The sequence below is a fragment of the Aedes albopictus genome, chromosome 2 (genome assembly GCF_035046485.1).
Source record: "Aedes albopictus strain Foshan chromosome 2, AalbF5, whole genome shotgun sequence".
Classification (NCBI taxonomy): domain Eukaryota; kingdom Metazoa; phylum Arthropoda; class Insecta; order Diptera; family Culicidae; genus Aedes; species Aedes albopictus.
The window spans coordinates 225,106,884-225,121,129 of record NC_085137.1 but is presented as its reverse complement, the minus strand read 5'-3'; the positions used below and the strand labels follow the sequence as shown (position 1 = coordinate 225,121,129).

At 41.7% G+C, this 14,246-nt stretch overlaps 2 protein-coding genes across 5 annotated transcripts in view; both read right to left on the bottom strand.

The window, feature by feature from the left end:
• LOC109401394 (protein madd-4) overlaps nucleotides 1-14,246 on the bottom strand; it is a 902,383-nt gene that overhangs the window by 858,199 nt on the left and 29,938 nt on the right. The window lies entirely within an intron of this gene.
• On the bottom strand, nucleotides 8,819-11,575 carry LOC109401436 (endoplasmic reticulum metallopeptidase 1-like). Its single transcript, XM_019673993.3, has one exon. The coding sequence runs from the start codon at nucleotides 11,517-11,519 to the stop codon at nucleotides 8,874-8,876; it is 2,646 nt and encodes an 881-aa protein (XP_019529538.3). The 5' UTR covers nucleotides 11,520-11,575; the 3' UTR covers nucleotides 8,819-8,873.

Here is a 14,246-nt window from a genome sequence, read left to right as displayed (position 1 = left end):
CTGTAGCCGGCACTGGCCGATCCGGGAATAAATCATGCGGCTTAAGCGCCACTCCGTTAGGAGACCGCACGACAAGTTCTAAATTTGCCCGGTTGAGACTCTTCAGGGCGAGTCCATTTAAAATTCCCAAAGAAAGTAGGATCGAGCCAGCGCATCTACTTCCTACACCTGAACTGGGGTGATTACCCTACGCAACAACATAATCCGATACACTACAAAACCATTCCTCCAAAGAACGCAGTAAGACGACACCCATACCTAAATGCCACGCGACATCAGTTATCGCGAGCTATTTATCATCACTGGCGGTTCCACTACTTCTCGCTAGAGGCGCTACCAGTGTGGAAGGGGATACGCAAGACCCAACAGTCAAATTGCGCCACGCAAACAACATCTACTACAAATACGCGAAGCAACGGGACAACATTTCAATAATCTAAAGAACTTTCACACGACGGAATCTACAAACACACTATTATGGTAGAAAACTAAACACATTTATTCGGTAATAACCCACAACGAACTATTTATTCTATAATCCTATTCATTTTCCGTATTCTCAGGTATTCCTTCTTCAATCCTGCTCTCCTGTGCCTGTGCGTTTGTATTCCATTCCTATCTACCTATCTCTGTCATGTGCTCTATTCGTGCTATTACTCCATTCACTTTCTATCCTCCTCGATGATGCGACAAGCAGCAGCGGCAAGCTTGCTACACCCGGGTGTCTCACACAATAGGGTTGGGTGGGTCGATCTTAAATTACGTGCGCACGATTTTGTATGATTGTTGCCACCCAACCTTACATCAACGGACGCTGTAGTGACTAGACGTCCAAATTAATCTCGACCTTATGGTCGGCAAAAAACTTCTCCGAGGCGTCCTCACCGGACGCCCCACTCCACAAAAAAAGACGGTGCAAAAAAGGAAACGACTCACCGAGCAGCTACGTGGTTTTTGCTGACCTGCTGGGCGCTTCTGCGCTCCTGTTGTGTCGCGTCGATGAAGGCGATCGTTCGACGCTTGGAGACACGTGTACCCCGGACGGCCACGTGGAAAGGGGGGTAGGGGGGTGCGAATCCTCGGCTGACCTTCTAAACGGGCCTGGCAAGTGGCAGTTGACGACCACGGAAATTCGCTCCAAACGGCGTGTTGACGAGCCGCTTCTTTCGGCGGGGTTTATCCACCGGCAAGTTCCGTACCGAACAGCAGGAAATGTCGCTGGGAAAGAAAATAGCCGCGGGCTATTCAAGCACCATTAGCACATGCACGAGGTTTCTACAACGAGCACAATTACAATGAACACATTACCTGAAGATCCTATTGAGGTAAACGCACAAACCCTAAGCACTTCTCTCCTAATTCGAACGTGAAACTAGGAACTAACAAAAGAACTATTAAATTACAGAAATACAACCACGTTACTGTTACCTACAATTAACGACCTTTTCAACGAACTACCAAACGACACTTCAACACTAATCTGCGGATCGAACGAAAGTAAAATGGAACCGTGATCCTCAGATTAGGGAAGGTGCCATCGAACGAACTCACGAAAGTTCGGTATTTCCTACGAACTTCTTCGAAATAGTTCGGTAGTGTAACGGCCTACGTTGAAGGCTCGCTCAGTTTTGGGTTCGATCGTGACTCTTTCTTCCCCGACTTTCTCCGGAAATTCCAAATGTACTTGACCTTCGGTAATCTCCTTCGCGGCCGATTGAAGGCCGATTGACGTCACTTGAAGCTTTTAAACGTCAAGCTTATTATCTAACCTCCGGCGCACTATTGATGGTAAGATTAGATCAGTTTGAGTGTCATTTCTGGTCAATTTCTATAATTCTGTTAAGCAGCATGGAGCGAAGGCTACATAACACCGGGCTTGTTTTACGAAAATTTGGTTGTAGGACTACAACCAAATTTTCGTAAGGGCAAATTTAACGATATAATATTTAATATTGTATAAACAAACAACTCTGATTAACAAAATACAACTACTAGCAAAATCTACAGAGAAGTTCTTAAGTTCATATTAGCCAATACGGAAGAAAGTGTTCAACGTTCTCGTTTACTCGGTGGTGGTTCAACATAAACACAAATACTCAAATATTACACAATTCCCAAAAATCGGCATTTGAACTAAAATGATTAAATCTTAGTTAAAGCCTAACCCAAACTACACAACACAACATAACTCCAGAACATAATACCGAAACATATCTCCAAATAACATAATACCCGAACATAACTCCAAATAACAGGTAAGGACAGTTTAAGGACTACTCCATACATAGTGTTGGAAATGTATCCCTATCCAGCCCAAACCGCAACTATTTTGTCTTTCAAGTGTGTCGCCAAGGCTATCCCTCAGCTTACACAACACTCTAATTGACAAAACGTAGACCTAACACAAATTTAAAAAAATATCAATTGCTTGTTCTATACCGAAATTTCATCGGCACGCAGAACATATACAACTGACCACGGAAATATCACAACACTTGACAGTAGTATCGGCTATGGTTCTACCACTTAACACATAAGCGATTACAAAACACACAACACAAATACTAAATCCCCAAAATTTCACTTTAATTCATGTTTCTAACACCAAATATACAATTCGGCAATACGAAACAAGAACAAAATGACCAAACCTAACACAACCATAGAACGCAAAATAATTGTCACCCACACATTGAACCCCCTCCGAGTAAACAACGAAACGTTAGTTGAATTATAGATGGATTACGAGACAGTGCAAAAATGTTATGGAGCGGTAATTTGTTTATTATTTAGATAATTTTGTGGCTATTTTCCTCTAAAATCCTGACGAAACTGATACTGGTAAGTAGAATGAACTAATTTCTAATGATTTTCGTTAAATTTAAGGTAATCTGCCTGGAATAAATGGATCATTGTGATGATGAATCCAGAAGGTGTTTGTTTACATTTGGATGGCCATGAGATGTTCTTTGGACGGACCCACAAACGTCCTAGTCTATCGCACCCAGTTTTGAAGATGGATGGGATGGAGCTCAGGGCGGTGATCATTGGGCAGGATAGTTGGATTCCGATTAAAGGTGAGTAAATTGGACCAATTTTCATTGCATATTTTTGATTTTAGGAACCATCCAACATGAAAGATGTCGCGCGACCCACGCAAGAATGTCGCATGGTGGGACGAGCAAAAAGGACGAACCGGACAATTACACAAGGCGATGCATGATTCCGCCAATATAAATAAATAAATAAATAATCTCTGAACAAATAACTCTCTAATAAATAAATAAATAAATAAATAAATAAGTAAATAAATAAATAAATATGCAAATAAATAAATAAATCAATATGAATAATGAAAATAGCTATGTAAGACAAAAAAAATATAACGTAGAAAAAATGTAAATAAAGCATCTAATAAACATGTATTCACACTGTAAACGAAACTGAATACATGAAACATATATATGTACACGAGTGTCATCGATAGACACCACTATTGCAACACAGGACCCTAATAAAGCCTATAATTATGATTACTAAAATAGACTAAGACTCGATGTTAACTACCTTACTAAAATCAATGACAAACATGAAAGAAATATCCAAACAGGCAATAATTTAGAAAAATCGATTTCGTCCTTATTTACAATGGGAAAGAGCTATTTACCTTTTCAAACTGATTTTTCTAGTCAGCAGTCTCTTTCTTCAAGATTTGTTGATTTGCTTGCTCGATTTACTCGGGTGTGCTCTTCATCGTCTGCTTCTATGAGCTAGACCTCAGAGTCTTAGGCGGTCATCGTCTGAGCACCCTCAATCTTCAGACTCTCGCTTCAATACTTCCCATTTATGGTACTCCTCATCAACGCTTTATTAGCTCCGAGTTTCAATTAAAGGTCATCGTCCTGGAGTTAACTCCATGGACTCGCTCTGTCTTCCGGTCGAGAGGGTAGGCCTGAGCAAACCAAAAGTCTTCAACAAAGATCCCTCTGCTAGAGCAATCCTTAAATGCCTAGTCAAGCACGTCTGTGAGATTTCTTCTAGAGGATCAGCGAGAGCCTCTCCTCTAGGAAGCACCCAGTAAATAAAGTTGTTGTGGGGCTGCTCTGGCTGAAAGGCCAGAGCCAAATCTCACAAACGGCGGCAAGTATTTTCATGCAACCAGAGCTAAAGCATCATGGCGCGTCGTTGCTACTCAACTGAGAGCTACATAGCTTAATAACCGTTATGCTCAACTGCATTCCCCTAGAAGAACTCCTCGAAGCCCTTCTTACAGGAAATTCGCAGTTGAAGATATCATGTCTCTTCCCATACACATCTTCCAAGTTGTAGCAGTCGGTCCTAATATGCAGTTCGTGTTCGATCACTGATCTAATCAACAATCAATTAGATAGCTCGAACAGAACATAAAAAAGTTGGAATCACATAAAGATTTCTACTCAGAAGAATCTTTAAAAACCACAGCTTCCATCTCTCAGCTGTTATTTGAAACTTTCTCATTCCTTTCTCTGCCATTGCTACTTCTTCTTTCCCTCTTCTTCTATGCTGACTCAAAGAACCAAGAATCCTTTTTTGTTTTAGATTTCTCCTATTATGTCTTCTGCTTTCCCTATGCACCCTAGGCAAACTGAACTCGCTCTTTTTCTCTCTCACTGCCATTTTGCGTAATGGTAATTTGAAAAACTCGTGCTCTAGTTTTCGTGAGATTTTCTCATCTCTGGGAACATGTCTAATGCATGAGGTGCTTTCGTTCCCTACAGAGCACCTCTGATCTAGTTTTCCGGAAACGTTTCACAATATTCTATGCTCTTCTGCGTTCCTGATTTTTCAATTTTCAGTCTAACGTTGCTCTCCAATACTGGACAGCATCTCCTAACATGCTCATTGCTTTTGCAATACCCGCACGAGAACGTACTCTCGTAAACCTCGTATTGTAGATTCTGAGAAAAGTCATAATCCACCATTATTAACTTCTTTTTTACTCCTCTAAATTCAGCCTTTAACACTTCTATCGTTATTTCTAGATCCCATTCCTCCGTTAGGAGGTGCTCCCTATGTTGCTCATCTTCTTCTTCTACTATCTCAGTCTTAACTTCTTCTAGACGGATTCCTAACTCTTTAATCCTCGTTAGAAGAGCAGATTTCGACAATTTCTCTTCCATTTTGTTTAAGCGAATATTTACTGCTATCTTTATCTTCAACCTACATCACTAGTAACTGTTTCGATTGGAATTTACTCTGTCCTGTAAATACTATTCCAATGAAGCCTTATGAACTGTTTGTACCCACAAAAACTTCACAAACATCTATCGTAATCCGTAATTTCTCCATACATCCATCATCTCTAGAAATTTCCTCATAAGTGTCTCCAAAAAAATTATAAATGATCCTCAAAATTACTCTAAACCATCCATATTACGAATTACCTTCATTCCACATAACTTCCTTCCACAAACAGTTCTCTTTCCACCTCCTCAGTCGTCAAACCAGTAACTCGTAGAATGTTGAGCCACTGTAATGATATTTAGCCATACAATTTAAGAAAATTCTAGATCTTCCTAAATAAACAATACATCACCAGCATTGCTTGATAACCCTAAGCAAATACCACCAAAACTGCACGTAAATCCACATATAAGCATCAATTTTCTCCAAAATACACTTAAATTCTTGAAAACTACAACTAAAACATGACATTCTACATAAATTCTGAAAATACACGCCAATTAACTGTACAAACTTTTAACCTCTATGAACTTTTTCTCAATTTTGCTCCAAACATTCTCAAAACTCCATAAACCATATAAGACCTTTCAGTTGGGCGCCATTTTGTAGCCGGCACTGGCCGATCCGGGAATAAATCATGCGGCTTAAGCGCCACTCCGTTAGGAGACCGCACGACAAGTTCTAAATTTGCCCGGTTGAGACTCTTCAGGGCGAGTCCATTTAAAATTCCCAAAGAAAGTAGGATCGAGCCAGCGCATCTACTTCCTACACCTGAACTGGGGTGATTACCCTACGCAACAACATAATCCGATACACTACAAAACCATTCCTCCAAAGAACGCAGTAAGACGACACCCATACCTAAATGCCACGCGACATCAGTTATCGCGAGCTATTTATCATCACTGGCGGTTCCACTACTTCTCGCTAGAGGCGCTACCAGTGTGGAAGGGGATACGCAAGACCCAACAGTCAAATTGCGCCACGCAAACAACATCTACTACAAATACGCGAAGCAACGGGACAACATTTCAATAATCTAAAGAACTTTCACACGACGGAATCTACAAACACACTATTATGGTAGAAAACTAAACACATTTATTCGGTAATAACCCACAACGAACTATTTATTCTATAATCCTATTCATTTTCCGTATTCTCAGGTATTCCTTCTTCAATCCTGCTCTCCTGTGCCTGTGCGTTTGTATTCCATTCCTATCTACCTATCTCTGTCATGTGCTCTATTCGTGCTATTACTCCATTCACTTTCTATCCTCCTCGATGATGCGACAAGCAGCAGCGGCAAGCTTGCTACACCCGGGTGTCTCACACAATAGGGTTGGGTGGGTCGATCTTAAATTACGTGCGCACGATTTTGTATGATTGTTGCCACCCAACCTTACATCAACGGACGCTGTAGTGACTAGACGTCCAAATTAATCTCGACCTTATGGTCGGCAAAAAACTTCTCCGAGGCGTCCTCACCGGACGCCCCACTCCACAAAAAAAGACGGTGCAAAAAAGGAAACGACTCACCGAGCAGCTACGTGGTTTTTGCTGACCTGCTGGGCGCTTCTGCGCTCCTGTTGTGTCGCGTCGATGAAGGCGATCGTTCGACGCTTGGAGACACGTGTACCCCGGACGGCCACGTGGAAAGGGGGGGGGGGGTGCGAATCCTCGGCTGACCTTCTAAACGGGCCTGGCAAGTGGCAGTTGACGACCACGGAAATTCGCTCCAAACGGCGTGTTGACGAGCCGCTTCTTTCGGCGGGGTTTATCCGCCGGCAAGTTCCGTACCGAACAGCAGGAAATGTCGCTGGGAAAGAAAATAGCCGCGGGCTATTCAAGCACCATTAGCACATGCACGAGGTTTCTACAACGAGCACAATTACAATGAACACATTACCTGAAGATCCTATTGAGGTAAACGCACAAACCCTAAGCACTTCTCTCCTAATTCGAACGTGAAACTAGGAACTAACAAAAGAACTATTAAATTACAGAAATACAACCACGTTACTGTTACCTACAATTAACGACCTTTTCAACGAACTACCAAACGACACTTCAACACTAATCTGCGGATCGAACGAAAGTAAAATGGAACCGTGATCCTCAGATTAGGGAAGGTGCCATCGAACGAACTCACGAAAGTTCGGTATTTCCTACGAACTTCTTCGAAATAGTTCGGTAGTGTAACGGCCTACGTTGAAGGCTCGCTCAGTTTTGGGTTCGATCGTGACTCTTTCTTCCCCGACTTTCTCCGGAAATTCCAAATGTACTTGACCTTCGGTAATCTCCTTCGCGGCCGATTGAAGGCCGATTGACGTCACTTGAAGCTTTTAAACGTCAAGCTTATTATCTAACCTCCGGCGCACTATTGATGGTAAGATTAGATCAGTTTGAGTGTCATTTCTGGTCAATTTCTATAATTCTGTTAAGCAGCATGGAGCGAAGGCTACACTACCTAACATTGTTAGTCGGTATGTGCATCAGCACCCTTTTCGACCTGATGCAAAACGCTCTTCAGGTAGTTGAGGGTTGGTGTCGCCAATACGGCCTTTCGGTAAATCCAAGTAAAACATCTATTGTTCTTTTCACGGAAAAGCGAAACCGTAATGGTGTTCGACCTTTACGTCTCTTTGATTCTGAAATCAATGTGACTGAACAGGTAAAGTACGTTGGAGTCATTCTTGATTCCAAGCTTTCCTGGACACCTCATGTTGGGTTCGGAATCAATCGAGTTGAGGAAAGCGTAGAGCCAACGCGTACTTTGAATGTACGGCTATGAAAGTATTGAAACATTCTTCCACGGATTTTAATTTCAACAAGAGAATTAAGTACAGCTTTCCTGCTCATTGTATCAAAAGCTTTGGGAATGTCTATAGAAAGAAGCTTACAGGGTTGGTATTGCTTGATAGGATTTTCCAAAAATTCCTCGAGTTCGGAAAAATAAGCATCTGTTCGCAGTCCTGCTTTGAAAGCATATTCTCTCGGGTCAAACAAACTCTCGTTTTCTATGTGTTGCTGGCAGCACTGGCCCACAACCAAATGATTTTCAGATAATTTCTCACGTCAAACGAAAGTGAGGAGATGACAGATGTAAGATTTCTACAATGTAAATTCAGTTCAGCCCAAAGTCATGAAAGTATACATTTTATAATTTCTATCCTAATATTTGAAATGTTGCTAAGATTTGTTTAGTGAAATATGAACTAGCCTGATAGCTTCAATATGGAATAGTTATTTACCATAAAGTTTATCACATATCACAGATATGCACAGAAAATGTTACGGATCTCCGATATGAGTTTAAAACCGTGTTCTAAGGTGTTTGTTGAGCAGCTTAGTTGAAATAAAATCATTTGGTTGCGCTTTCTGTCCGATGCGTCTCCAATTTCGAATCTCGAAAATATCATCATTTCAAAAATAAAAACACAGCCCTGCAACCTTGAACCAATTGATTTTAACTGTCCGGCCGTTCCATGCATAAGTTTCCCATGTTTAATGGTTATCCCTATGTACATGTGAAGAATAGCAGTGATCTAATCAAGAGGATATGATAGGATATAACTTTCGAGGAATCAATCACTTCTATGAACAATACAAAATATATTTATTTACACTGTTATCTTCATAACAAAAGATCAAAACACATAAACGTTCATGACTGCCACTGACGGTATGATGTGCGCCCATGACGGAAACTTTTCGATCAAATTGTTGAACTCGCGCGTGTGATTTTCCTGATGTTCCCAGAATGTTGTAACCACAGCAATATCTACTATCGGTCCTTCCGGATTTGCATCTCGGTACTCAAAGTCCATGGTAATGTCCCAAGGTTCGCCAGGCAGACCATGCGTCACGAGTACAAAATGTCCACGCTGACCGTTGAACTCGGTTTCCGTCGTTAGTTCATCCAGCAAGCTCCAGTTGACCAATCTGACGCCGGATTTCGGTCCAATCATAAGCGACGATTGTATGCTTCCGTCCAGTGTGAAATGCAGTCGCCTTATATGCTTATCGATCTGTTGCGTCTGTTTGAGCTTTAGCGTAACCATTTTGTTCTCTGAGGGTGCCGGTCCCGGAAGCCAAAAGTTATCAAACCGTATCTGGTGCCACATAGAGTAGAACGGAACAGAACAGAAAAATTCTTCCGCACAGCTACTCATTTCACGCATTCGAACAACTCCTTCGGGACCCAAAATGTCACGTACGACTCGTTCCGAGTTGCGGTCCATCTCCCGAATTAGGAATCCAGAATCATTATGGCGTAGGTTACCTTGAAGGTCGTGATAGAGGCGTAAAGCGTGCGTTATGTAGTGCCTCTGAACGGCTGGAGCTTTGGCACTCTCGTCTCTGTATGGGAAGCTGGCTGGTGTGAGACACGTCAGGAAAAATGTTATCAAAATCGGAGCCACAATTCGAGCGGTAAGCTCTGAAGGCTTTTTCAGCAATGAGATCAGTGGTGTGAGGTAGCTGGTGGTAAGGAATGTTAGAAATGCTGCCAGCATGCCAATCAAGATTTCCGGATTCTTGGTGCCACCGATTCTTCCAGAAATCGGAATAAAAAGTTGCATGAATGTGTTGTAGAAATTGGTTGACCAGAGCATTGTTAGAATCTGGAATAGCGTATGTACTAACAACCATTTTCTCGTGGTATTGTGGTACCCTAACACCGATGTTGTTAGTGATGACAGTGAAGAGAACAAAGCCACAACCGTCAATATATAGGTGCTTCGAATTCCCATGAGTGTCAATGGCATAATCAACAACGAGTAAAACACACTGACGCCAATTAATCTCGACTGTACGATTTGCGATAAATTCAACGGCGTCTTCTTATCAGCGAATAGCTTGTTGACAATCATTTGCGCGAAGCAATGACAGAGCAAAGCCGGTCCACAATATAGTCCCAAAATAAGATAACGTGACGAATACCATGATAACGCGTAACCCAGTGCATCCAACTCATGTCCAATGATAAGATTTACTATAACGCTTCCCAGAATACCACCGACGGTTGCCACAAACCCGTATGCTGCTTCTTTGAAGATTGTTGATATTCCATACGGTGTGGCGCGACATAGTCCATATAATGGGAACTGAACCGCAACGATTGACACTACCGTGTTGATCACTAATGCAGTATTGGTACAATACTGCACAAACGATAGCCCAAGGAAATCAAAAAAGACACTTTTTCCTTTGGCTGATTCTTCCTTCCAACTATTTGCTAGCTCATCACTGTTAACCATTCTCCTCGTTAGGGCAAGTATGTTATCTCCAGTTCTCTGAAGCACCGGCAACGACAGATAATCTATGCTGTCAAACTTGGTATGGTAACGATATCCATCGGCAACATGTGCAAAATCCATACCAGGGACGTTTCCAAAATCTCTGAATATTCGAAAATCAGTATCGGATGGGATCAGACCAGACTGAAATACCTCCTCTGCCGCGGCTTGTGCGAACGGATGCCTTATAGCCTGTGCATATAGGTCAATCATCCATGGATGTCCCGGTCCGCTCTGGAACAGCACTTCCTTTCCACCGGAGCCACCCGATTCCAAATTCAAGAAAGCCGCAACCTGTTTCGCCCACGGATGTTGCGTAATAAATCCATGTGCGGCCTGCAAAGGAGTTTCCTCTGCTCCGTTGAACAGAAACACAATCGAGTGGCGATTCCGCTTGGGCTCTCTGGACAACACTCTCATGATTTCCAACATAACACAACAGCTGGCTCCGTCGTCGCTCGCTCCCGGACTGCTGGCCACCGTGTCAAAGTGGCAATTTAGCATCAATGCAGGACTTGTCCCGTCATAATCATTCTGTCCCTTCAGTTTCACTACCAGATTTTGCACATTCCGATACAAGCTGGTCAACGGATGTCCTAGAAAGGCCACCGAATACCCTCCGGACACCACCTGATGCTCGACGAGCAGTTGCTGGTTGGCATGTTTACTTGCATGGATCAACTCAATTTCACGCTTAATGTAATTAGCCGTAAGCTTCTCGTTGGCTTCACTACCGGTCGGTTTCGGTCCGATGTCGTTCAATACCTTCAAATTTTCCCATGCTCGTTCGGCGATGAAAGCGCCCGGATTGTTTTCCAGCTGAGCACGTGTCAATGCATCCGGAAGGTTGCTCAGCAGATAGCTCGAAATCGATCCACAAATCAGGATTAAAAGAACGCCAATCATCCCCAGCTGGGAATCGATTTGATGCAGATTGGTCGCATCTTGAGATGGTTTCGATTTCGTTTTCGGAACTTTCCTCTGTCGGTCGACCATATCGCGCGAAGATTAAAACCGGACTGAGTGCCCACGGTGGAAACAATCTCTTGCGGTTATAACCGATGCCATATTCACCTGTAGCTATCTGCATCTCTTGGCTATCAGGCCTAGATAATAGGCAAGCTATTTTATGCTTGTATGGAATTTTTAAAATAAAGTGTACGTAAAGTTATCTCACTACTGCTAGCTTTTTAAAGACATGAGAGTTAATAAGGTAACCTGAAATGCGAGGTAAGATTAAATTAATTAAATAAATTAAATCATAGAACTTAGGAATACACATTTAAACTTCGGAATTTTTTTTCTCTCTCTGAAGTCAATGTTTTACGAGAATTATATGTTTTTACTTTTTTGATATTAAAAACTCTAATTATTCCACCTAGCGGTGATGGCACCTTTCTCGTGCCGGTTTAACAAAACTCAAGTTTAATGTTGATCAAAATCGCATTTTCATACATTTAATAAAAATCCATTGCATGGCGCCAGAAATCATATCGTTTATCAGGCTTTTGATGTTTGAGTCTTAAACTCTTAAAATAAAAGCCGCAATCTCGTACTTTAACTGCCATTTTGGATTTAAGTTCGACATTTTGGATATTCTGGTCGCCATTTTTGGACTCCGGACATCTTCCGGATATCAAGAATACCCATATTGAATGGTTTAAAACTCCAACACTCGTCATTAAACGGCCGCCATCGTGAATTTTGGGCTATGATCTTGGATTTTTGACCGCTATCTTCGATATTCTGGTCGGGATTTTTGGCCTCCGGACATCTTCTCCATACCAAATATGCTCATATTGCATCTAGAGCCTAAAACTCCGAAAAACAATCGCAATCTTGAATTTCGAGCCGCCATATTGGATTTTAGATCGCCATCTTGTATATTCTAGTCGCCATTTTTGGACTCCAGACATCATAGTCTGTTGAAGTTTTGCTATTCTAAGGCCTCCAAAGTATTCCGAAGTTTGTGACAAAAATCTAACATTCTCAACCAAATTTTATACACGATGAATGATCACAGAACAGAGTCTATGAATTGGGTGCTGTTGGTCATCCAAACTACACTGGAATTCATTTTCTTAAGATCTAAAACATCTACCATCGTTTGTGTTCACTCTGTTCAAGAAATTTAGTCACGTTGATGTCCATTAGACCTCAGGAATACTTCCTGGAGGAATCCCAGGAGAAATTTCTGGAGGAACTCTTGAGAAAATTTCCAGGAGTCACAAACTTTGGAGGCCTTAGAATAGCTTTGTGATCAAAACTGCAACAGACTATGATGGGTAGTAATACATTGCATGTCTAGGATCTGTGAAAACTATTGATGATTAGCAAAACGATAAAATTTGAGCAAAAACATGCAGAATTTATAAAAAAATACAAAAAAAAGCCACGTATTTTCGGCTTTCCGCAAAAGGGGGGAGGGTGCAAAGGGGGGAGGTACCATGCATTTCTTAGCACAACTATTCCCCTTGACTATAAAAAAAACGGGGTAAAATGTTCTAAAACAAAGAAGATATTGCACATCTACCAAAAGTAGATCGTCCTGGGTGTTTACGGGTTAATCTAATGCTTTGAATCGATGTTTTCACATCGATTCGATATTATAAAATGTTGCAAAACCATAAAATGATTCATATGCAGTATGGAGTACAATCTCATGGAATGAATTATTTATCTAAATAAAACTGAGATTGTGCATCAAACTGTCTCTGGAGGAATCCCTAAAGAAATTCCTGAGGAATTCCTTCAGAAATACCTGAAGGAATTCTTGGAGGAATTCCAGGAGAATTTCCAGGAGGACTCCCTGGAGAAATTCCTGAATGAATGCCTGGAACATATTCTAGAAGAAATCTTGAAGATATCCTTGGATAAACTCCTGGTGAAATCCCTAAAGGAATTCTTAAAGAAACTCCTGAATGAATCCCTGGAGGAATCTTTAGAGGAATTCTGGGAGGAATCCCTTGAGAAATTTCTGAACAAATTCCTGAATAAATTCCTAAAGGAGTTCCCAGAGGAATTTCTGGAGGAATCCCTGAAAAAAATCCTAGAGGAATTCCTGAATAAATTCCTGATAGAATCTCTGAAGGAATCGATGGAGGATTCCCTGGAGGAATTTATGGAAAAAATCCTGGAATTCTCGGAGGCGTCCCTGGAGAAATGCCTGGATGAAATCCTAGAAGAATGCCTGGAGGAACTCCTGGAATAATTCCTGGCTAAATTCCGTGAGGAATTCCTGGAAGCATTTCTAAAGGTATCCTTGGAGGATTAACTGTAGGATTCCTGAAGAAATCCTTGAAGGAATTCCTAGAAGAATCTCTGAAGGAATTCATGTAGGGATCGAGGAACTCTTGGAATAATTCCTAGATAAACTCCGGGAGGAATTCCTGGGGAAATTTCTGAAGGATTTTTTGGAGAAACTATCATAGGTATTGTGAAGGTATTCCTAAAGGAATTCCTGGAGGAATGCTTAGACTGCAATCCCAAGAGGAAATTCTGAAGGAATGCCTAGAGAAATTCCTGGAAACATGCCTGTAGGAACTCCTGGAGGAATGTCAAGAGAGAAATGAGAAATCTCTTGCGGAATTCTTGGGGGAATCCCTGTATACATTACATGCGGAATCCCTGGAGCAATCCTTAGAGAAGTCCCTGGAGGAATTCCTGGAGGATTTCCTTCAAGAACTACTGTGGCTCTTTCAGGAGAAGTTCCTGGAGGAATCT